Genomic DNA, 23,017 nt, shown 5'->3' with positions numbered 1-23,017 from the left:
GCCCCATTTTGCTAACTTCTCATGTTGATCATTCATAGTTCATTGTTGTTAAGTAAGCTTTATGTGTTATAACATAAAGAGAAACAATTGGGAGTCGGGCTGTAGCGCAGTGGGTTAAGCGCAGGTGGTGCAAAGCACAAGGACCGGCATAAGGATCCCGGTTTGAACCCCGGATCCCCACCTGCAGGGGACTCGCTTCACAGGCGGTGAAGCAGGTCTGCAGGTTTCTATCTTTCTCTCCTCCTCTCTGTCTTCCCCTCCTCTCTCCATTTCTCTCTGTCCTATCCAACAATGACAACAACAATAATAACTACAACAATAAAACAATAAGGGCAACAAAAGGGAATAAATAAATAAAATAAATATTTTTTTAAAAAAGAAAAACTATTTTATTGTACTGAAAAGAAGCATACATCAAAAATATACACATATATTTGGTCTTTCTCTAAGCTATTTACTATAAGGCCCTAATTATGGGGATAATGTTGTAGATCTGACTGAGTTCTAAAGCTTTGGCTCAATGCTTTGAAAAAGTACAATTTCTGATTTAAGTAATAGATTACTAGAACAGAAAAACTGATGTCTGAAAGAAATACTGATGTAAAAATGTGAGTGCACTGTTGAATGGTATTATTAAAAAAATCTAAATAATGACAAGATGTTTAAGAAGACAGGAGTACCCAGAAATACATATACACACTTACACATATACAGTGTGAAATTTAAGGAGGATAAAAATCATTCTTACTAGTGAGAAAACCAAGGCTCTAGTCTGAATTTGATAGTCTTACTTGTAACCATTAAGTTAGCCTACTTTGCAAGCCCGATAGACGAGATAATCCATATTCAGTAATGAAGGCCATTTATACACACACACACACACACACACACACACACACACACACACACACACACACACCTTTAAAACTATGGGAATGTATTATGAAATTTGTGCTTCTGATATGCATTATCTTGCATAGATAGCTTGATGAATATTTCCTTTTCTATAGTTCCTTGTTGTCATGGGCACTTGTACTGTGTCTGTTTGATTCATCCATAACTATAGTGATAAAGAGAAGATATTTTTATAGTTGAAAACTGCAGCATTATTGTCATAAGTTTTTACATTAAAAATCATTTATTTATTCAGTGTTAATGACAGAGGTATAGAGAGAAATATACAGAGGTGCAGAGAGAAATATACAAAGAGATCAGCTCTGGCTTATGGTGGTGCTGGGGATTGGATCTGAGACCTGGAAACCTCAGGCATGAAAGTCTTTGGCATAATTATTATGCTATCTTCTGGGCCCAAAAGTTTTCACATTTCAAATGTTCATAGTAGGGCTGGTGAAACAGCTTACTTGGAGAGTGTGTTGCTTTATCATGTGTATCACCCAGGTTCCAGCCTAGATTACACCACACAAAAGGAAGCTTCAGTGCTGAGGACTTGCAGGGAGAAGCTTCACAAATGGTGAAGAAGTACTGTGGGTGTGTCTACTTCTCTCTTCCCCTCTCTCTCCCCCCTTGTTTACTTCTCTCTGCCTTGTCCAATAAAAAATAAATAAATAAATAATTTTTAAGAAGTGGCATGCATAAATGTTACAACTAAATCAGGAAATTCCAAATAATTGCTATTTTAGGGAAGCAGGATAAATGTACTCACTACTCAGGATTCTTAGTATTTTTTCTTAACATGCCATAGCTTAGACCATTTAACTTGAAATTAAGATCTTCAACAAACACAGCATGAATAAACTCTATAGGAGGTATTGTTGGTTCTTGTCATGCCGCCTGTTCTTTGAAATTCTGATCTTCTTTCTTTTAGTTTCGAACCTTTGACCCATGCAAACAGCTTTGGTGTAGCCATCCTGATAACCCTTACTTTTGTAAAACTAAAAAAGGTCCCCCACTTGATGGAACTGAATGTGCTGCTGGAAAAGTGAGTATGTCTGCTTTCATGATGAAAATTTATAGTATGTCGCATGATCATCTTTAAAAGTCTGGTAAATTGAAAGCACAGTTGTGTTGTTTTGTCTTTATGAAAACCATAGTGCATGAGATCTCATAGATATATGTACTAATGTTGTTTCCTGTGGCTGCTATAACAAGTTACCACAGGCATGAGGGCTTAAAATAGACTTTTTTTTCACTTTCTTAAAATATATATTTATGTTTATTTGATAAGACTGAGAGAAATTTAGAGAAAAAAAGAAATAGGGAGAAAGAAAGAGAGAGAGCACCAGACAGTAGTGCACCTGGTGAAGCATATACATTATAGTGCACAAGGATGCAGGTTCAAACACCTGGTCTCCACCTACAAGGGTAAAGTTTCATGAGTGGTGAAACAGGGCTGCAGGTGTCTCTGTTTATTCCCTCTCTATCTCCCCCTCCCTTCTCAATTTCTCTCTGACTCTCTATATAATAAATAAATTAGTTAATCAATTAATCTAATTAAAATATTTTTTAAAATAATGAAAGAGAGGGAGAGGGAGAGGGAGAGGGAGAGAGAGAGAGAGAGAGAGAGTCCAAGACCAAGACCTACAGCACTGCTTCACTGTTCACAAGGCTTCTCCTCTGTAGATGGGGACTAGGCTTGAACTCAGGTCCTTGTGCATGGTAATGTATGTGCTCAACCAAGTGCACTACTGACTGGCCCCAGTTTTTTTTTTTTTTTTTTTCCACATTTTACAGTTTTGGAGGCCAGAAGTCCAAAGTGATTTTCACTGAACAAAAGGAAGTAATACTTGGATAGGGACATTCTTTCTTGCTTGAGGCTAGTGGAGAATCTGCCATCCCTCCTTCCGTTCCTGCAGCTTCTGGCATTCTCAATTTGTAACTGTACTACTCCAATCCCTGCCTTGGTGGTCTCCTGGCCCCCTTCTCTGTGTGTAAATGGCCTCATTCCCTTTCTCATAGGGATACATGCAGTAGCATTTAGAACCCACCTGGATAACCAAGGACAGTCTCCTCATCTCAGATTGCCTAATTAAATCACATCTGCAAAGACCTTTTACCAAATAAACTAACACAAATTCTAGGGATTTGAAACTTAACTTCCATGAGACCACCATTCAACTCCTTAATAACAATAGGAAGCCACAGCTCAGCAGAATAACTGGGCCCTTGCTAGTGGGATTTGATTACTTGCTGGCATCCCATTCCTTGTGAACTGTGTCCAGAAATAAAGTCATTTGAACTTATACAGAAGATTTGGCATTGTTCCTTGGGGAAAGATGCCCAGAAGCTTTAAATCTCAAGTTGTGCATCAGGATTGAATGCTCAGAAACTGGCCAGGTCCCAAGCTCACTACTCATAAGGGGAAAGATCACCCAAATCCAAACAAAGGCATGTTAAGAACTCAAGTTGAAGAGCCTTGACTAGTTTGGAAATAAGATACTGTAGACAGAACTAAAAGCTGGCAAAGAAGATTTATATAGTGTTTGGTCCTTTAAAACCCTTTAGAGCTCTGTTTCAAATGTGTATAAACTATATTTTCTATGAGAATTATAAGCATGATAACAATAATCATAAAATTTGCCATTATTTGAGTCTAGACTTTGCAAACATAGTACTAACTATCTCACTTAGTGTGTTACTGTGGGGAAAAACAGTACTGCAGCCTGACAGGTGGCACCCTGTAGGTGGGGAGCCGGGGCTCGAACCAGGATCCTTTCACCGGTCCATGCACTTCACACCACATGCGCTTAACCCGCTGCGCTACCGCCTGACTCCCTATTTTAATTATTTTCTATGTTAGCACATTTATTTATTTATTTATATTTTAAATATTTATTTTATTTATTTATTCCCTTTTGTTGCCCTTGTTGTTTTATTGTTGTAGTTATTATTGTTGTTGTTGTTGTTGGATAGGACAGAGAGAAATGGAGAGAGGAGGGGAAGACAGAGAGGAGGAGAGAAAGATAGACACCTGCAGACCTGCTTCACCGCCTGTGAAGCGAGTCCCCTGCAGGTGGGGAGCCGGGGTTCGAACCGGGATCCTTATGCCGGTCCTTGTGCTTTACGCCTCCTGCGCTTAACCCGCTGCGCTACAGCCCGACTCCCAGCACATTTATTTTTTAATGGTATTATTTTAAAAATATGTACCCTTAAAAGACCCTGATGATATATAATCACAGGGGGGTGAAGTGTAGAATAGTATTTGCTGTGTAAATTGGGTGGGTATGATGTTTTATACTCACTGGTGAAGTGTTGTTTTCAAACTTAGAGATGTCAGTTAAGTAGTCCTTCTTGCTTGTAAATGGTTTGGGTGCAATGGAAGTTCATTTTCAACTGTAAATAACCACTTCTGCTTTAGCATATGCATGCCTAGCTTAATTGCCTTTTTCTCATTCCCCTAAGTGGTGCTACAAGGGACATTGCATGTGGAAGAATGCTAATCTACAAAAACAAGATGGCAACTGGGGATCATGGACCAAATTTGGTTCCTGTTCCCGGACTTGTGGAACTGGTGTTCGTTTCAGAACACGCCAGTGCAATAATCCAGCGTGAGTATAGTTACTGTGATTCTGATTATTTTGTTTAAGCCAGAAAAAATGATGCAATCTGTTTTACTGTTCTCTTCCATGAGGTATAGGTAAAGTGCAGAAAATGAAATTGACTGTCCATTTTGAGTAAAGCTGAACTTTTTAGTCTTGTGAAGAATAGTCGATAATAAGGAGATTTCTGGTAAAGATATAACATTTCTGAAGAAATTGCCGCCTAGGCACATGAGAGAGCTGAGCAGAAAGCGCAGGCCCATGTTGTGAGGGCCCGGGTGCCATGACTGTGAGGTCTGCCACAGCAGCACAAGTGCGTTAGGACACGGGCAGTACCAGCTGCAGAGGCTCTCTTACTGCAGAGCTAGCAGAGAAATGCTTCCAGGCAGGACAACACAGAGAGGGAGAAAGAAGGCCAAGGACCTTGGTGAAAAAGAAATCCATTCACTCACTCCCTTTTGTGTGCTCAGAAAGCTTCCTTTTCAGAAGAAAAAAAGATCAGATAGTAAATGTAGAGCATCCATCCTTGTCTAAGGTTTAACTCCCTGTCTAGGGATTATCTTTCTATATCTATGGCAGAAGGCTGACTCAAAGCATGTCCTTTGTACAGACTGGGGGGACACAGAATTACCTGTCTTTATTGGAAGAGAGATGGTAGAATTAGTAGAAATAACAAAATGAATGGCAGTTGTAGTAATAAGAACAGCTGGGGTTCACAATGAGAGCCCTGCTCTGTTCTAAGTGGCACAGCCAGAGTAGAGTGCCCATTGACAGATGAATGGAAAAAGATGATGTGAAAATGTACTTATCTTACACACATATTACCCTCACACAGGTGTGTATATATAGTTCATCTTTTAAAATTTATGAAATCTCGCAGGCTGTCATAATATGTATGGACCTAAAGAGTATTATGACTAGAGGAATAAGCCAAATGGAGAAACAAACAGCATGTCATTTTACACAGATGAAGTATATAGAAAAGGGAACAAATGGATAAGTAAAGCAAATAAACATTTAAACTATAAGATCAATTAGCAAGGCAGGGTAAATTAGATAAATGGGGTCAACTGTATGACAAAGGGTAGAATCAGAATTTAGTGGTGAATGTAATATAATGTCTATATATGTTGATTTTTTAAAAATTTATTTATTTATTGGAAAGAGACAGAAATTGAGAGGGGGGGGAGATAGAGGACAAAGAGAAAGAGAGACCTACAGTACTGCTTATTATTCGTGAAACTTCCTGCCTTCAGGTGGAGACCAAGGACTTGAACCTGTGTGTTTGCATGGTACCATGTGCACTCTACCAGGTGTGCCATGGCCCAGCCCCCTCCTGTGTTGATTTCTTTTTAAGGATGCACATCTGAAACTTACATGGTTATGATGCAATAGGACTGCTATGAAAAGCAAAATATGAACTCATTTAATCCTCTCAATGTTTTCCCTAAAACAGGATTATTTGTATTTTGCATATAAAGAAAAGTGAGCTACCACTATATGTTTCATATATGATAGAAAATTTAATTCTCCTGAGTCTATCTGCATGTTTTTAAAATTGCTTTGTGTACTTTGGCCACATATTTCAAATATACTATCAGTTTAAATTGAATTTGGGTCTCCCTGTCCCACTCCCTTCTCGCTGCCACCCAGTGAGGAGAGGATAGTACTTTTGGAAATGGACAAAAATGAGGAAGTTTGTGCTCATGGCTCAGAAGCTCTGGCTCTCTGCCCTCCAGCACTGTGTCTGGAGCCTCTGCCAGTGGGCCCTGAGCCAAAAAGTCTTTGTAAATGTTGTCTTTTCTCTAGGCCTATTAATGGTGGTCAGGATTGTCCTGGTGTTAATTTTGAGTACCAGCTTTGTAATACAGAAGAATGCCAAAAACACTTTGAGGACTTCAGAGCCCAGCAGTGCCAGCAGCGCAACTCCCACTTTGAATACCAGAATACCAAACACCACTGGTTGCCATATGAACACCCAGACGGTGAGTAGACAAGTAGATGTCAGCTCCCTGCCTCCTTCCCTGGGTGGGTAGTTGAGAGTTTATGCTTTGCCAGCACCTGCCCCTTGGATTATTTTTTCTTTATCGGGGATTAATGGTTTATAGTCAACAGTAAAATCCAGTAGTTTACACATGTGTAACTTTTCTCAGTTTTACACATAACAATTGAACCCCTCTAGGACCTCATGTTCCAGGACCTGAACCTTCCCTGCCACCCCAGAGTCTTTTACTTTGGTGCAATACACCAACTCCAGTTCAAGTTCTGCTTTATGTTTTCTTATTTTTCAATTCTTTTTTTTTATTAGTGATTTAATAATGATCAACAAGACTGTGAGAAGCTGGGCCGAGAAGCTGCAGTTTAATCTTTATTCATGAATGGGCAAATCACCACACCATGTGCTTCTCCATCATTCTTCCTCCGCCACTGCTGCTGGAACTCTGGACACGCTTAGCATAGGGGGCGGGGAGAAAGAGGGGCCCGAAACTAGCAAGGGCCAAACCATTTCTCTCAGAGGTAGGGGGAAGGGGGCCAAACCAACACAAAGAATACCAATATATTCCCCCTTTTCTTTTTAACTAAATGACCACAGTATCAGGGGTGTGGGGTGAACAGAAACCTATATCGTACAGGCATTTTCAAAAAAGAAACTGGCACAAACATGGAGAAACATGTAAGCAAGTAACAAGAACCAGTGTGCTGCCAAGGGAAGGCCTGAGGGGGCCATTTTTTGCCTCTGTGGGCAAAAAAAAAACATATCCTGCCTTAAAAAAAACATTTCCTGCCTCTGGGGGGTGTACTTGCCTCGATGGGCATTTTCTAGCATGGGGGAGGATGAGGCCTAGAGTCCCAAGGCATGGCTGCAGTCAGTGTTTGAGAAACCCAGCAGCATAAAGGGAAGCCACTAGTTTTGTGCAAAGTGTCCGAGGTGTACCAGTGAGTCCGATAGAAGTCCAAAGCAGATGTCCACCGAAGAATTGCCAAGGGGTGAATTGCTGTACGTCTGTCTCGATGGGGAATGTCAGCCATCGGAATTCTGCTTTTCTGTAGAGAACTTGACAGCTGCAATTCACTTACTTATGAAACAAAACTTGTAGCAGGTTAGAAGTTTACCACAATTGATAACTCTATCACAATTGGAAGTCCCTTCCAGCACAATTCTAAGGCTATTTAAAGTTTAAACAATAAAATGTGGAAAGGCAAACATGAACCATAGAAAGAAAAAGGCCTCAGGCATGAGAATTATTAGCATAACCATAGCACAATCTAACCTTTCTAATTGAGAAGGAATTTGAGACTTTTACATATCAACAACGTCTTTTTAACCTTTTGTTACACCCATTCAAGATGGAGACACACCATAGGTGTGCGCAGGTTTTTTTTTTTACTAACTTAGTTAAAATATATTGATTTTTAACTAATTTTTACCTCAGATTTTAAATGTAAGTTAATTTTATCTTTATGAGAATTACGTTGAAAACCTTTTTCATTTAACTTTGTCTGGTAAGAAAATAGCCTTAAAGTTACATTCTTAACCTTAAAGTTAATGTTACCAAACTTTAAACACACAGGTAAACATAGTCCTTAATACACAAGGAGAGAAACTTTTGTTACAAAGACATGTCATTTCAAACACGAATTCAGATCTGTACTGTCTTAGCCGTTCGGGGAGTGCATTGTCCAGTGGTGGCCTCTTGGGCAACTTTACTTCTAGGAATTGCAGGTTGCGATCTCTGCACGAATCTCTGCATATTGTAGCTTGTCTGCCTTCAGACCCGAGCTGGAGATCTCGGCCAGGGGGCCCAGTTTCAGTAGGGAGCCTGTGGTCTCTGGGTGGTCTGGGATCTGTCCAGACTTCATAGCATGAGGGCGGGCCGGCCGTGCAGAAGGCGCAGGCCGAGGTACCCTGGGGTGGCGGCCAGGATAGGCCACCATGTCTGCTGCCCTGCTTCCAGCGGCCGAGCAGCACCCATGCCCAATGCCCTGCGCCACGTGGCAGAAAGCCGGCTCATGCGGGCTGGTGTTGGGCTCCTGCAGGCTGGTGCTGGGCGGAAACCATAGAGTGGTCCAGAGATAAATGTTCCAGAAACAGTGAAATAGTCTCGTGAAGAAAGGGCAGAGGCCTTTGGAGATCTCTTCACAAGCAGAAGAGAAGGCCATAGTACATAGGTAGCCAAATTATCTTCACTTATCTGAGAGATGCGCAGGTCAGGTCCACGTGGGTGCCATTTGTTGTTAAAGTTCGGAGGCTCCAGTTGGCCGGGCTAGCATCGCGGTGGTAGACAGAGACAGCCAGAGACTCGAGGACACACAGCTGGGCTGAGAAGCTGCAGTTTAATCTTTATTCATGAACGGGCAAATCACCACACCATGTGCTTCCCCATGTTTCTCCTTCTGCTGCTGCTGGGACTCTGGACGTCCTTAGCATAGGGGGCGGGGAGAAAAAGGGGCACGAAACTAGCAAGGGACAAACCATTTCTCTCAGAGGAGGGGGAAGGGGGCCAAACCAACATGAAGAATACCAACATCTGGGTATCACAAAAACTAAACAATCTCAGTTAAAGTTGAACACAAAGTAAAACTTGAATTGGGTGTGGTGTATTGCAACAAAGCAAAGGCCTGCTGGGAAATGGGAAGGGATGGGAGAGAATGAAGAGACCTCTGGAATCCTGTTGTATGATGATGGAAAAGGGCCTAAATTTTGGGTAAGAGTGTTCTGCAAGGAGGTGAGAAATTACCTATATGTCAACAACTGTGCCATTAACCCCCCAAAAAATATTTGAAAAAAAATTTTATTGAAAAGCTATGATTAGTGGGCTGGGTAGTGGCACACCCAGTTAAGCACACTAAGTACTAATTAGCACAGTTAAGTACTAATGGCAAGGACACACTCAAGGATCCGGGTTCAAGCCCCTGCTCCCCACAGCAGGGAGGGATACTTGACAAGTGGTGAAGCAGGTCTGCAGGTGTCTGTCTCCCCCTCCTCTCTCAATTTCTTTCTGTCCCAAGGGGGGATTAGAAAAAAAATGCCGGGAGGTGGAGCCAAGATGGGGACTTGGAGACAGCTGCTGGTGTGAGCTCCAACAAGCATCAGCTTGTGACCTAGGATTCTCTAGATAGGGTAGGATACTGGACCATCAGCAGGAGGGTAAATAAGGGGTCCTAAGTATGACACCAAGGAGGTGTCCTATAGCTCACTCTTGGATTGGAAAACAGAGGCCAGGAGGAAAAAGAAAGGAAATCTTTTGATTATTTCTGAAGCTCACCCCTTCCCCCCACCCCAGAATCAGTCCCTATGAGCTGTTGCTCCTAGCAGGCTTCCTGATGAGCTATTTTCTTTACCAAAATTCCTGGCTCATCAGGGGTGTCATTCCAATCCTTTTCCTTTTTTGCTTTCCTTCTCTCTCTCTCTTTTTAAAAGTGTCTGAAGCTCTATTTGAACCTCATCCCTACCTGGGAAAGACTACCTGGCCATTTTTTTTTGCTCAGGCTGCCTGAGCCAATCTGGAGCCATCCAAGCTGCAGACTGACTGCTAGGGTTTTCTTACTGTATTCTATTTTATTATTACTATTATATATATGCATGTCCCTTTTACCCCTCCATCTTCAGGTTGACCAAAATTAACTGTTATTATTTTTTCCATTGCTAGGTGACTGGGTGTCCTATCCATTGTGAGAGGAACTTCTTTCACTCTACCTCTTCCCTCCACTCTCCATTTTCTTTCCTTCTAGCTAATTCAAAAAATAAATAAATAAATAGAACCTCTTTCCTTTCACTGCTCTTTTTTTGTTGTTGTTATTCTTCTCTTCTTTTTTTCCTCTTTCTTTTGCTTTCTGAATTCACTGATACTCATTTGTGAGTTATTTTGGGGTAGACATCTGACTCAGAGTGGACTCTCTCTGTGTGTCTGTCTTCTCTACTTGCCTTTCTCCTCTTGCTATCCCTAGAATTTACAGTGGACAGTAGATTTGCATAATTGTCTATTCTTGCTTTCCCTTTTTTCCTTTCTCTTTCTTTTGGATTTGGTTGCTACTTTTTCTTGGACTGGAGGTGTTGTTTGGCTAACTGGTATTAGTTAAACTGAATCAATCTTTGCTTCAGTTACTATTGTTGTAATTTCTGAGGTTGGTGACTGCATTTGTCATAAAGGTATTTAGTATAGTGTGACTTGTACTCAAAACACAACAACTGAAGAATGACAGAAGAAAAATAAAAAACACATCAATAAAAAAAAGGTTACCAGGTTCAATCAATCCCTTGGTCCCCACCTGCAGGGGGATAGCTTCAAAAGTGAAGCAGGGCTGCAGGTATCTCTCTGTCTCTCTCCCTCTCTATCTCCCCCCTCTTGATTTCTACTGTCTCTATCCAATAAATAAATAAAGATAATTTTAAAAAATGGTTAAATCAAGAGCAAATAAAACTGCTACCACAATGAATCAAGAAAGGAGCCCAGGAGAAAATTCTAATCAGTCAGAAGTAACCATAGATAAGAAAAGTATGCAAGCAATAGTAAACCTAATAATCACAGAAATGAAGACAACTATAGAGGAAAGGGCTATCAAAATTAGGGAAACAACAGATGCGACCCTCAAGGAAAACACAAGCTACCTCAAGGTAATTAGAGAACTGAAAGCTGAAATACCTGAACTAAAAGGACAATTAGCAGAACAAGCAAATACTAAACAGAACTGAAGAAAGAAGCTGACCGAAGGGAAAGCAGGCTAACAGAAGCAGAAAACAGAATTAGCCAGACAGAGGATGAGCTAGAGAAAACTAAGAAAGAGGTAAAAGAGCTCAAAAAGAGATTGAGAAACACTGAAAACAACAACAGTGACATATGGGATGATCTCAAAAGAAGTAACATTTGTATAATTGGCCTTCCAGAGAAAGAAAGAGAAGAAGGGGAATTAAACATTCTAGAGGAAATAATAAAAGAAAACTTCGCAGACCTCAACAACAGAAAGGACATTAAGATTCAAGAGGCCCAGAGAATCCCAAACAGAATTAACCCAGACCCGAAGACACCAAGACACATCATAGGTACAATGAAAAGAAGTAAGGATAAAGAAAGGATCCTAAAGGCTGCAAGAGAAAAAACAACAAGTCACATACAGGGGAAAACCAATAAGATTATCAGCAGACTTCTCCACTCAGACTCTGAAAGCCAGAAGAGAATAGCAATATAGCTATCGAGCCCTGAATCAAAAAGGGTTTCAACCAAGGATAATATATCCTGCTAGACTTTCATTCAAACTAGATGGAGGGATCAAAACCTCAGACAGACAACAAAGGAGGCAACCATCACCAAGCCTGCCCTGAAAAAGGTTCTAAAAGACCTCTTATAAACAAGAATGTCACCGTAATACTTGCCATATATCAGAGCAAATAAAAAAATGTTGAATAGTGGAACTACAATACATTAAATCCATAATATCCATAAATTTCAGTGCCTTAAACTCACCCATTAAAAGGCACAGAGTGGGAGGATGGATCAGAAAACATAACCCAACCATATGCTGCTTGCAAGAATCCCATCTGACCCAAAAAGACAAACACAGACTTAAAGTGAAAGGATGGAAAAGTATCATACAGGCTAATGGACCATAAAATAAGTCAGGAACAGCCATTCTCATCTCTGACACAATAGACTTTAAATTAAATAAAGTAATAAAAGATAGGCAAGGTCATTACATAATGATTAGAGGATCAATCAACCAAGAAGTTTTAACAATTACTAACATCTATGCACCCAATGAGGGACCATCTAAATACCTCAAGAATCTACTGAAAGAACTACAAAAATACATCAATAGTAATATAATAATAGTGGGAGACTTTAACACCCCACTCTCACACTTCAACAGATCAACGAAGCAGAGAATCAACAAATAAAAAAGAGAATTAATTGATGAGATGGACAGACTAGACCTCCTGGACATTTTCAGAGTTCTTCACCCAAAAAAACTGGAATACACATTCTTTTTAAATCCACACAGCACATACTCAAGGATATACCACATGTTAGGCTACAAATTAAAGAGCATTGAAATAATCCCAACTATCTTCTCAGACCATAGTGGAGTAAAGTTAACATTCTACAACAAACAGAAAATTACTAAAATTCACAGAATTTGGAAACTAAACAATATACTGCTTAAGAACTGCTGGGTCAGAGAGACACTCAAGCAAGAAATTAAAATGTTCCTGGAAACAAATGAAAATGAAGACACAAGCTATCAAAATATTTGGGACACAGCTAAAGCATTATTGAGAGGAAAAGTCATAGCCATACAGTCACATATTAAAGAACAAGTAAAAGCTCAAATAAATGACCTTACTGCATGCCTTAATGACTTAGAGGAAGAGGAACAAAGGAACTCTAAAGCAACCAGAAGGATAGAAATAAATAAATTAGAGCAGAAATAAACAATATCAAAAATAAGAAAACCATACAAAAGATCAATGAAGCCAGTTGTTGGTTCTTTGAAAAATTAAACAAGACTGACAAACCCCTAGCTAGACTCACTTAAAAAAAAAAGGAGTAAAAAAAATGCCACCAGGAGCAGTGCAATTGTAGTGCCAGCTCTGAGCCCCAACAATAACCCTAGTTGCAAAGAAATAAAATAAAACTATGATTAAATTTAGGGTTACTTATAAACTTGATTTACCTGGAATATTTCTTTTTTATACTTGTTATACTGTTAATGATTAAATATCCTCCTTTCACTAGCCATGTAGATGTCAAAGTACATGGTCACCCTGACTGAAATAAATATGTCAAATATTCATGCTTTTCTCTCTTCTCTTTATTTATACATTTTGTTTTCAGAAGGTCATATTGGAAGTTGTTTATATGTTTAAAATAAAAATAACTCTACTATTCAAGCATATCCATTAATGTAAATTATTTGATTCTTCACCGTATGCAGCCAAAAAAAGATGCCACCTCTACTGTCAATCCAAAGAAACTGGAGATACTGCTTATATGAGGCAGCTGGTGCATGATGGGACACGCTGCTCCTACAAAGATCCCTACAGCATATGTGTTCGAGGGGAGTGTGTGGTGAGTTTGGATGATTCCCCCCAAAGTTCCCTAAAGTGTTAAACAGTTCTCCTTACTGTCATTAATTGTCACCACTTCACATTTTTAAGCTCTTAAATTTTAAATTACACTACAAAGAGAATTTGTGAATAGTTCAGCAGCTCATCTGAATTTAAAAACAGTTGCATTTCTATCAGTAAAACCAATCTTTGGTCACTGGCAGAATCAGGCTTTAAGTACAGTATCCTTGATTTCCAGATAAATGCTTTATATGTTTCTCTGTTGCCTCTGAACTTCAAAAACTTGGAGGAAATGCCTTTCTTTTGAGTATTTTAATTGTAGTCATCTACTATTCAATATTAAATGTGTTTCACCTTTTGCTTAAAGAACAGTAGACTTCTCTTTCTGCCTCTCTCACCTTCCAGTTGAGTCTGTTTAGGCATTGTGTTCCATATCAGAAGAGAAGTAGTGAAGATGCTAAAACTGTCTCCCCCCCCCCACCTTGTTTCATTTCTTTTTAAAAAATGCAGTTTATTTTCATGTTCAAAAGTTAAATTGATATGAAATCATTTCTATGCATTAAATGGTTTGGATCTCAAAAGTGGTAAATTGAACTGTAAGTAAACAATTTTTACTTCGTGGATCAAACCAACTGCATATAATTATAATATGAATTTACCGGGAGGATTTCACATTAACAGAAAAGGTGACAGGTGGGGGTCTAGCCACTTAACATGGAAGCTCTGGACACAGGCTGCTGACAAACAGAGGTGGAGGCCAGTTTCCTAGATGCAGTCTGCTTGTAGGGAGGGAGTGAGGCACCTCTTTTCCTGAGTAAGTGTCTCTGTGGTCCAATTGGAGAAGCTTTAGCATCACAGGGGTCCTAGCATCACTAGGACCCATCTCAAAGCTTAAGTACTTAATTGGCAGACAGAGGGGGGAGGTCAAGGGTTACAGTATAGTTGTTGATACATAAATAACCATTCTCATCTCCCTGAGATAGATGTCTGCAAACCACTCTCACTTTTTTTTCTACTTAATTAACTTATTTATTTTCCTTTTTGTTGCCCTTGTTGTTTAACATTGTTGTGGTTATTAATGTCGTTGTTGTTGGATAGGACAGAGAGAAATGGAGAGAGGAGGGGAAGACAGAGAGGAGGAGAGAAAGACAGACACCTGCAGACCTGCTTCACCTCTTGTGAAGCGACTCCCCTGCAGGTGGGGAGCCAGGGGCTCCAACTGGGATCCTTACTCAGGTCCTGGCAATTTGCGCCACGTGCGCTTAACCCGCTGCGCCACTGCCAGACTCCCCCACCACTCTCACTTTTAACCTTGGTCCTTTTATAACATCATGCACCAAGACCCCAGAATGTACTTTAACTAGAGTACTAGTCATTTGATTTCATAGTACGTCTTTAAGAGTTTGAAGTATTCAGAATCAGAGCTAAATTAAAAATTTGGTATAGCCCTGACTATGGATTTTTGACTAAACAAATGAATTATCATTCTCCATATCTTGACCATTAAATGGAACATTAAAATTAGCACATGTGTGGCTGGGCAGTTGAGCACACACATTACCATGTGCAAGGATCCCAATTCAAGCCCTTGGTCCCCACTTGCAGGGGGGAAGCTTTAAGCTTTTAAGTAGGACTATATATGTATCTCTCTCTCTCTCTCTCTCTATATATATATATATATATACATATATATGCTTATATCTTCCTTTCCCCTCTCAGCTTATCTGTTAAATAAAAAGAAAAAAAAGTCTTTTAAATCATAAGCACCACAGTCTTAAGTATCTGCACTATTGTTTTATCATTAATTAAAAATCAAAAAAGTCAGAGAAAACACTGTATATTAAGAATTTGCTTGTAAAATGGATTATCAAGCTGGATGTAAAGTATCTTTCCTGAAAACACTGACATAGTATATAAAAACAAAGCTCATAATTATAAAGAGAGAGAAGGAGGGAGGGAGGGGGGATTGAATGCTGAGTAGATTTGTCCTGCAAGCACTGAATCCCAGCAATAACATTGGTGGCAATAAAGTAATTGTAAAAAAGAAAATTAGTAAAATAATAAATCCATACAATACAACTTCTCTCTCTCCAGAAAGTGGGCTGTGATAAAGAAATCGGTTCTAACAAGGTCGAGGATAAGTGTGGTGTCTGTGGAGGAGATAATTCCCATTGTCGAACTGTAAAGGGGACATTCACCAGGACACCCAGAAAGCTTGGTAAGATGAAGCCTCTCATGAATTCTTCTTTCTGACTTGTAATTTTTGAGAATTATCTTAAGAATGTAGTATTTTTTTCTACAAGCATAGAAGAAAATGCTACTTTTAGTCATATTACTTTGAAGAGATTTATTTAGTTACTTATTTATTTATTTTTGCCACCAAAAATTATTGCTGAGTGTATTATTGCCAAGTGGCAATACCTTCACAACAATTCCACTCTTCCTGGTGGCCTTATTTATCCTTTTTTATTTCTCACTTTTAATAGAGACAGAAAGAAAGAGAGACACTTGGAACATTCCTCTTCATCTTATAAACCTTCACTGCCAGAAGGGGTCAAGAGTTTGAAGCCTAGGGCTTATTATTATTCTTTGCCTCCAGGGTTATTGCTGGGGCTCAGTGCCTGCACTATGAATCCACTGCTCCTGGAGGCTGTTTTTCACATTTTTGTTGCCATTGTTGTTATCCTTGTTGTCGTTATTATTGTTGTTGTCATTGCTGTTTTGTTGTTGGATAGGACAGAGAGAAATCGAGAGAGAGATGGGGAGACAGACACCTGCATTCCTACTTCACCACCTGTTAAGTGACACCCCCTGCAGGTGGGGGAGCTGGAGTCTCAAACTGGGGGCTTGAACCAGGATCCTTTCGCTGGTCCTTGTGCTTCGTACCATGTGCACTTAAGCCACTGCACTTCTTAAGCCCGACTTCTAAACTTACTATTTTTTTACTCAAGAACTTTGATAATTCCATACTACTACTCCATAGTATCTACAATGTACATAGTAGATACTACTTCATAGTATCTACAATGAATTATCATTTACTAAATTTATATAATGAGCAAATAAAAATCAATATAAATTAGAATACTTAGCTAAAATTTGTGGTTTAATAAAATGTATTAAATCTAATTATTAGAATTATGCTTGTTTTGAATTTCCTGTTGTGCATATTGTATACCAGAAGCTTAAAAAAATTAGAACACTTTTAGTAAGACTTTGAAATTGTTGTACTATTTTTGCTCTTTTATGTTAAAAATAAACAAATTTTTACTCTTTAATAAAATCCACAAATTTAAGCTCCACATTTTACATATTTTAAATATATATTAAAATTGAAGATTCATACAAAAAACCCGATATATAATTGCTATTATGTGTCAACTTCTGTGTTTGTTATAGCATCAATAACAGAACTTATGCATATGGTTCAGTACCAATAAATGGAACAATAAACAATATTTAAAACCACTAGTAATTTCCTAAGTATTTTCTGAAAATTTTCATAAAAGATATGAATGAAAGAATTTATTAATAACAGTACTTTGAGTCTGCAACAAATATTCTTAAGTTATTCAATAATCACTTAATGAATAAATATTACTGAGAATTCATTATTTAAAGTTATAAAATTGATGTAATGATTATTTTGAGAAGCTTCTCTTACATGATCCAAGCCACTGTTGCTGTAGTCTCTCATAGAGTGAATAACAACAAAATAAAGCAAAAACAAAGAGAAGTTTTGTTTACTTTGACACATTGTCATAATTGCAATTTTTCCTTTTAGGTGAAAAGAGAGTATTTGAAGTTAGTCTCTATCCAAAAGTATTAATTCTGTTTAACTTTTTTTTTTTTTTTTTTTTACTGCAGCTACCAAAATCAGGCAAAGTCCACACCTAATAGCTTTTTCCTGTGATTTATTTTTTTAGGAGATGGGGAGACCTAAGCATATCTTAGTTTGTTTTTGTTTCTGAGAAATTCCCTACTTGTTACTGATGTCTTTTCTATTCCTGCGTGAAAATTTGCTATGTCTTATATTTTAAAAATCAAATAAAAGTAAATAGTTCCACTTTTAGCTTATTACATTATTTAGATGATTCACACAGTTAGAATCATATATATATATGTATATGTATATGTATATGTATATGTATATGTATATGTATATGTATATGTATATGTATATGTATATGTATATGTATATATCATGGTAGAATAAAATATAATCTTATCTGTTTTCCATACTGTGGCTATCTGATATTTTTCTCACTGTGACTTAATTCATTTTGATTCAGTTCCAAGGTGAACTAATGTAAACAGAAAGATTTTTCAATAATAATCCATGTCGCAATATACAATATTGATACTTTTTTTCAGTATCTCAAATAATTACACCAAACCTGTGAATCAAGGTAAAAGAACAGACACAAGCTATAACAGTCATATAGATTCAGACTGCCCAAAGATAATCTAACATCCATCTCTTTGTCCAAATATTATCATCACAGTGATTTAACAGACTAATTAACCTTTTCCAACAGGGAAACATTTAAGCAAGAGGTGCCATAGAGAATTCAAGTTGCTGGAAAATGAAATCTGCAAGTATTCAACTTCAAATCACCTCTATCATTTCTCATTCCAACTTAGTCTTACTTTCATTGACTATTAAAAGTTTATTGGCATTAGCTAACTTTCATTAATACATTTTGATTTCAACACAATAAATTCCAAAAGATGTTTCATTTTACCTAATAAAATATATGTAGCTTTTAGTATAGTCAATGAAACAGCAAGACTTTGATACAGAAGAAACCTACACTAATTACAAACATTCTATTTAAGGGAAGACAAGAGGAGCCTTCACTTTACCCAAAGGAGCTCGTAACATTTCTCTTGCTGAAACAAGAGAAGCTAAAAATGTACTGGGTAAGTTGTAGCAAGCTGCAGAAAGATGGGCATCCATAAATAATATTGAGCTGTTTTGCTACCCTTGGCATCTTAAGCATGCACATGGCCTTTTAAGCCATTGCATACTCAGACAAGCATGGCACATTCATGTACTGGACTTATCCCAGACTCAGGAGCGGAAAACCTTGACCCCAGTGTGATCACTCCTTGTAGTAAAGACACTAGAAATATCATGAGGAAATTGAGTAAATCTATCAAGATAGATTTGGTTGTCCATATACAAATGACAAAAGAAGAAAGAAAGAAAGAAAGAAAGAAAGACTCTTTCTGATGATTTGATCAGCAGTTATGTATATATAGTAGAATTTCTGTCAGAATTGTGATTCATAATGCAAGGTATGATTTGCATGACCTTGCAACATTAATTTTTTAATGGTTGTGAAATATAACTTCTATTTGCCCTATTATTTGTAGTTAGTTAATAATGTGTTCTTAGGATAATTTTTAAGATATGTACTAAATACTTAGAAGATTTTTTATATATAAAGACTATAATAGGATTTACATGTGACCTTAAAACCAGTGCAACAAGTGCAACTTATTTTTGGCTCCAGGGTTATCTCTGGGGCTTAGTGCCAGCACTGCTCCTGGCAGCCATTTTTTTTCCATGTTATTTGACAGAACAGAGAGGAATTGAGAGGAGGAGGAGAGAAAGGGAGAAAGAGAGAAAAACAAACAAACAAAAAAATCAGTGCAACACATAGGCATATTGGTTTCATTGATTTTATTTTTTATTTTTTTTATTTAGAATAGAGATAGAAATGAAGAGGGAAAGGAGAGATAGAGAGGGACAGAGAGGCACCTGCAGCACTGTTCTACCACTCATGAAACTTTCTCCTTGCAGGTGGGGATCAGGGGTTAGAACCCAGGTCCTTGTTTACTATAATGTAATATGTGCTCTCAACCAGATGTGCCGCTGCTTGGCCCCAGGTTTTATTGATTTAGAATTAGAAGATTGCTGTTTGGGTTTCTACACAGAAAATGTACTCTTTAACATAAAGGCATTCTTCCGATCAGTGGTTTGGTCTATAGCATACATTTTAAAACATGCCATTATAGCATGTGGAAAATGTTAAGATGAACTGTTGGTCACAAGAAAAATGAAAAAATTTTACTTGTTTTCTTTTTCTTTTTTATTTATCTCTTCCCTTTTGTTGCCCTTGTTGTTTTATTTTTTTGTAGTTATTATTGTTATTGATGTCATTGTTGTTGGATAGGACAGAGAGAAATGGAGAGAGGAAGGGAAGACAGTGTGGGGAAAAGAAAGACACCTGCAGACCTGCTTCACCACTTGTGAAGCGACTCCCCTGCAAGTGGGGAGCTCGAGCCAGGGGCTCGAACCGGGATCCTTTGGCAGGTCCTTGCGCTTTGTGCCATACGCACTTAACCCGCTGCGCTACCGCCCGACTTCCCTAATTTTTCTTTTGTGATTTAAAAATGTAACACATGAAGTTTCTATTAATGAATTAGTTTTCATTGTTTATTTTTTCAGTAAAGCAAAATTTGTACTAATTACAATAACTGTTTATATTCACCACTTTGGATATTAAATGATATGTAGATAGATAATTATCCCAAGAAGCTTACCAACTAAGTATGCTAAAAAAATAGTCCCACTTTAAAATGGCAATTTAGAAAACTAAAATCATTTAGAGGAAGGACACAGACAACTGTAGCATTTACTCAAATTGTTGATGACAGAATTCTTAGTTCAAAACAAGATTCATAATTGAAACAAGATAATTGTGTCTTTAGTAAAAATACTCTGATCTCACATTAAATTTCAAAAGAAAACAACAAACAAATGCTGCCAATGCTTTGAAGCTGGTTTCTGAAACAGCTTCTTTGGTTTATGGATGCTCTCTTCTGCACTGCAGAGGCAGTAAGAATGAAATGCTCAACTAACCACGGTTACTGCTTTTGTTTTCTTCTTTGCTTCCTCCAATATTCACTACATATGCAAAGGGTACCTTAAGATGTTTGATATTCCCCCTGGTGCTAGATATGTGTTAGTCCAAGAAGACGAGGCTTCTCCTCATATTCTTGGTAAGTGTTTCTGCCTACTGACTCTGCTTTACCATGCATATAAGCCATAAAGTGCCATAGAAATCATATCTATCTATATATGTGTATATAGAGAGATATATAAATACATATGTAGATATATGTGTATATTGTATATACATATACACATATACATAAGCAAGCTTCCAAAAAATCTATATAAATGCATTATAGTATTTTTATTAGCTTTTTCTTCCTGTTATTCTTCCTTTAAAACAAGAAATATCTAAAATTATTTAATATTAAATATTATAAAATATTTAATATTTTATAAAACCTAGAACTAGTTTCACTATTTTATTACATGAGAACAAATGTTTGACAGGTTTGTATTAATAGAACATTTTTGCTCTATTAAGGAGTGAGTAAATATGAAATATGTTAATAAAATGCATTAAATTAAGGAATGATATCAGAAAAGTTTGCTGTGTTTGTGTGGACAAATTAGTTCTGATATTTGGTTGATTCTCTTCTGCATGCTTCTCCTTACTTTTATTGCATTTTATGTTGTTTGAGTGAAAAGCCACATGAGAATTTCATTACTCTAATGAGAATTTTCCTAATAGCTTTTATGTGCCAAGTTTCTGACTGGCACATGCAGATCCATTTGCTTGGCTATTTTTAACTTCCAAAAAATAGATTATTTTTCTCCTTTATGAGAATATCATGTAGACTTGTATTTCTAAATATAAACAATCTATACAAATGTCTACATAACAGTCAACAAAATATAGCATATTCCTTTGGCCTATTAAAACATAAGGTGTCTGAAACCAAGTAATCATCTGTCAATCTCTTAAAACTTAGTAGGAAATTATTTTTATTATGTGACTTAAAACGAATTTTTAATCTCTCGTATCAGTGTGATTTTTAGTATTTAAATTATACTTACTATTAGACTCCATAACTGCCTAACAGTTGGCCATAATTATTTCTCCAGTTATTTCAGCCCCTCATTTGATCCTAGAATTCAGATAATTTCATCTGGAATAATTAAACCATCTTAGGGGGTAGATGGCTTATTGGTTATGTAAATAGACTCTCATGCCAGAGACTCCAAAGTCCCAGGTTTAATCCCCTGCACCACCATAAACCAGAGTTGAGCAGTGCTCTGGAAAAAAAAAAGTTTAAAAGCGTAAGAGGGATAAACAGATTTAACTTAAATTATCCATCTTTTATACATTTTCTGGTTAGCTGCTTGTGAAGTTTTATTTATTTATTTATTTATTTATTTATAAACAACTCCAGGTTTTAAATGTCATATATTGTCTTTAATCCTTTACAGAAAGCACTGTGTTTTAGAATATATAGTGGATCTGTATTACATCAAGAATTCTAATCACTAGAATATAGGATTTTCTAGCCATATTGGATAGGTAACATGGCCATAGACTTTTACAATTGTTAAGAGCTATTTATTGTGTGCTGCACTGAAAATTGATCACGTGTATTGGTTGGCTGTAATTTTTTTGACTAGCTTAAATGAAATACATATTGAAAATGCCGTCCTGTTTTATGCTGTAATGACAATGGAGTTAAGTTAGTTAGGTAGTTTTTGCTGAGCGCCGCTCTCACTCATGCATGATCTCACTGCTCCTGGCCACTTTTCCATCCAATGAGAGAGATATAGAGAGGAATCGAAATCAAAGCTCCAGAGCTCCCTCCAGCACCATAGCAATCTCTCATGTGCCAAGATTTGAAACAGTGCTGTTCACATAGCAAGGTACATGCCCTACGCTATGAACTATCTCTCTGGCCCATAGAATAAATGATTTCTATTAATTATTATATACATACCCATTATTTTCAAAATATTCTCAATTCCTTGAGGAAATATATAGGCTGGGTGGGTTAGAAACTGTCCAATCTCATTGGTAATATTTTCTCATGAAAATATTTGCTAATATTTGCTCCCATGGGAGCTGGAAATGACTAGTGGGAATGAGTCTTAAAGTGCTTAAATGCATAGTGAAGAACATAGAAGTCATATCAAAAGTGACACTCATTTTTATCATTTGATATGAAGGAACATTGCCTTTCACTTTCCAAAAGAGATAGACTTACTATCTATCATCAAAGTTGCATTATGGTAAAATAAATCTGTGCTGCTTACTAATTTTCCTTCCTTTAGCTATTAAAAACCAGGCTACAGGCCACTATATTTTAAATGGCAAAGGGGAAGAAGCCAAGTCTCGGACCTTCATAGATCTTGGTGTGGAGTGGGATTATAACATTGAGGATGACATTGAGACTCTTCACACTGATGGACCTTTACATGATCCTGTTATTGTGTTGGTATGTGTCACTGCAGACTCCCTGTGTTGTTTATAGTTGTTTTTTGACTTGATGCAAGGAAATCATGTTCATTATAGTTCGTAATTTTATAGTTAACGTGTCTAAAAAACTACTTTTATCTTGAGCATTCACT

The 23,017-nt window shown here is 37.5% G+C and overlaps 1 protein-coding gene across 1 annotated transcript in view; it reads left to right on the top strand.

The window, feature by feature from the left end:
* Positions 1-23,017, top strand: part of ADAMTS3 (ADAM metallopeptidase with thrombospondin type 1 motif 3) — a 287,233-nt gene that overhangs the window by 244,566 nt on the left and 19,650 nt on the right. The window contains exons 11-17 of the mRNA XM_007523544.3: positions 1,826-1,939; positions 4,360-4,505; positions 6,306-6,481; positions 13,428-13,561; positions 15,655-15,778; positions 20,491-20,571; positions 22,721-22,884. Of these exons, the coding sequence (XP_007523606.1) occupies positions 1,826-1,939; positions 4,360-4,505; positions 6,306-6,481; positions 13,428-13,561; positions 15,655-15,778; positions 20,491-20,571; positions 22,721-22,884 (939 nt within the window). The remainder of the gene's footprint in view (positions 1-1,825; positions 1,940-4,359; positions 4,506-6,305; positions 6,482-13,427; positions 13,562-15,654; positions 15,779-20,490; positions 20,572-22,720; positions 22,885-23,017) is intronic.

Source organism: Erinaceus europaeus, chromosome 3, assembly GCF_950295315.1.
Source record: "Erinaceus europaeus chromosome 3, mEriEur2.1, whole genome shotgun sequence".
NCBI lineage: Eukaryota > Metazoa > Chordata > Mammalia > Eulipotyphla > Erinaceidae > Erinaceus > Erinaceus europaeus.
The sequence above is the reverse complement of the archived record's forward strand: the minus strand, read 5'-3'. Positions and strand labels throughout refer to the sequence as shown.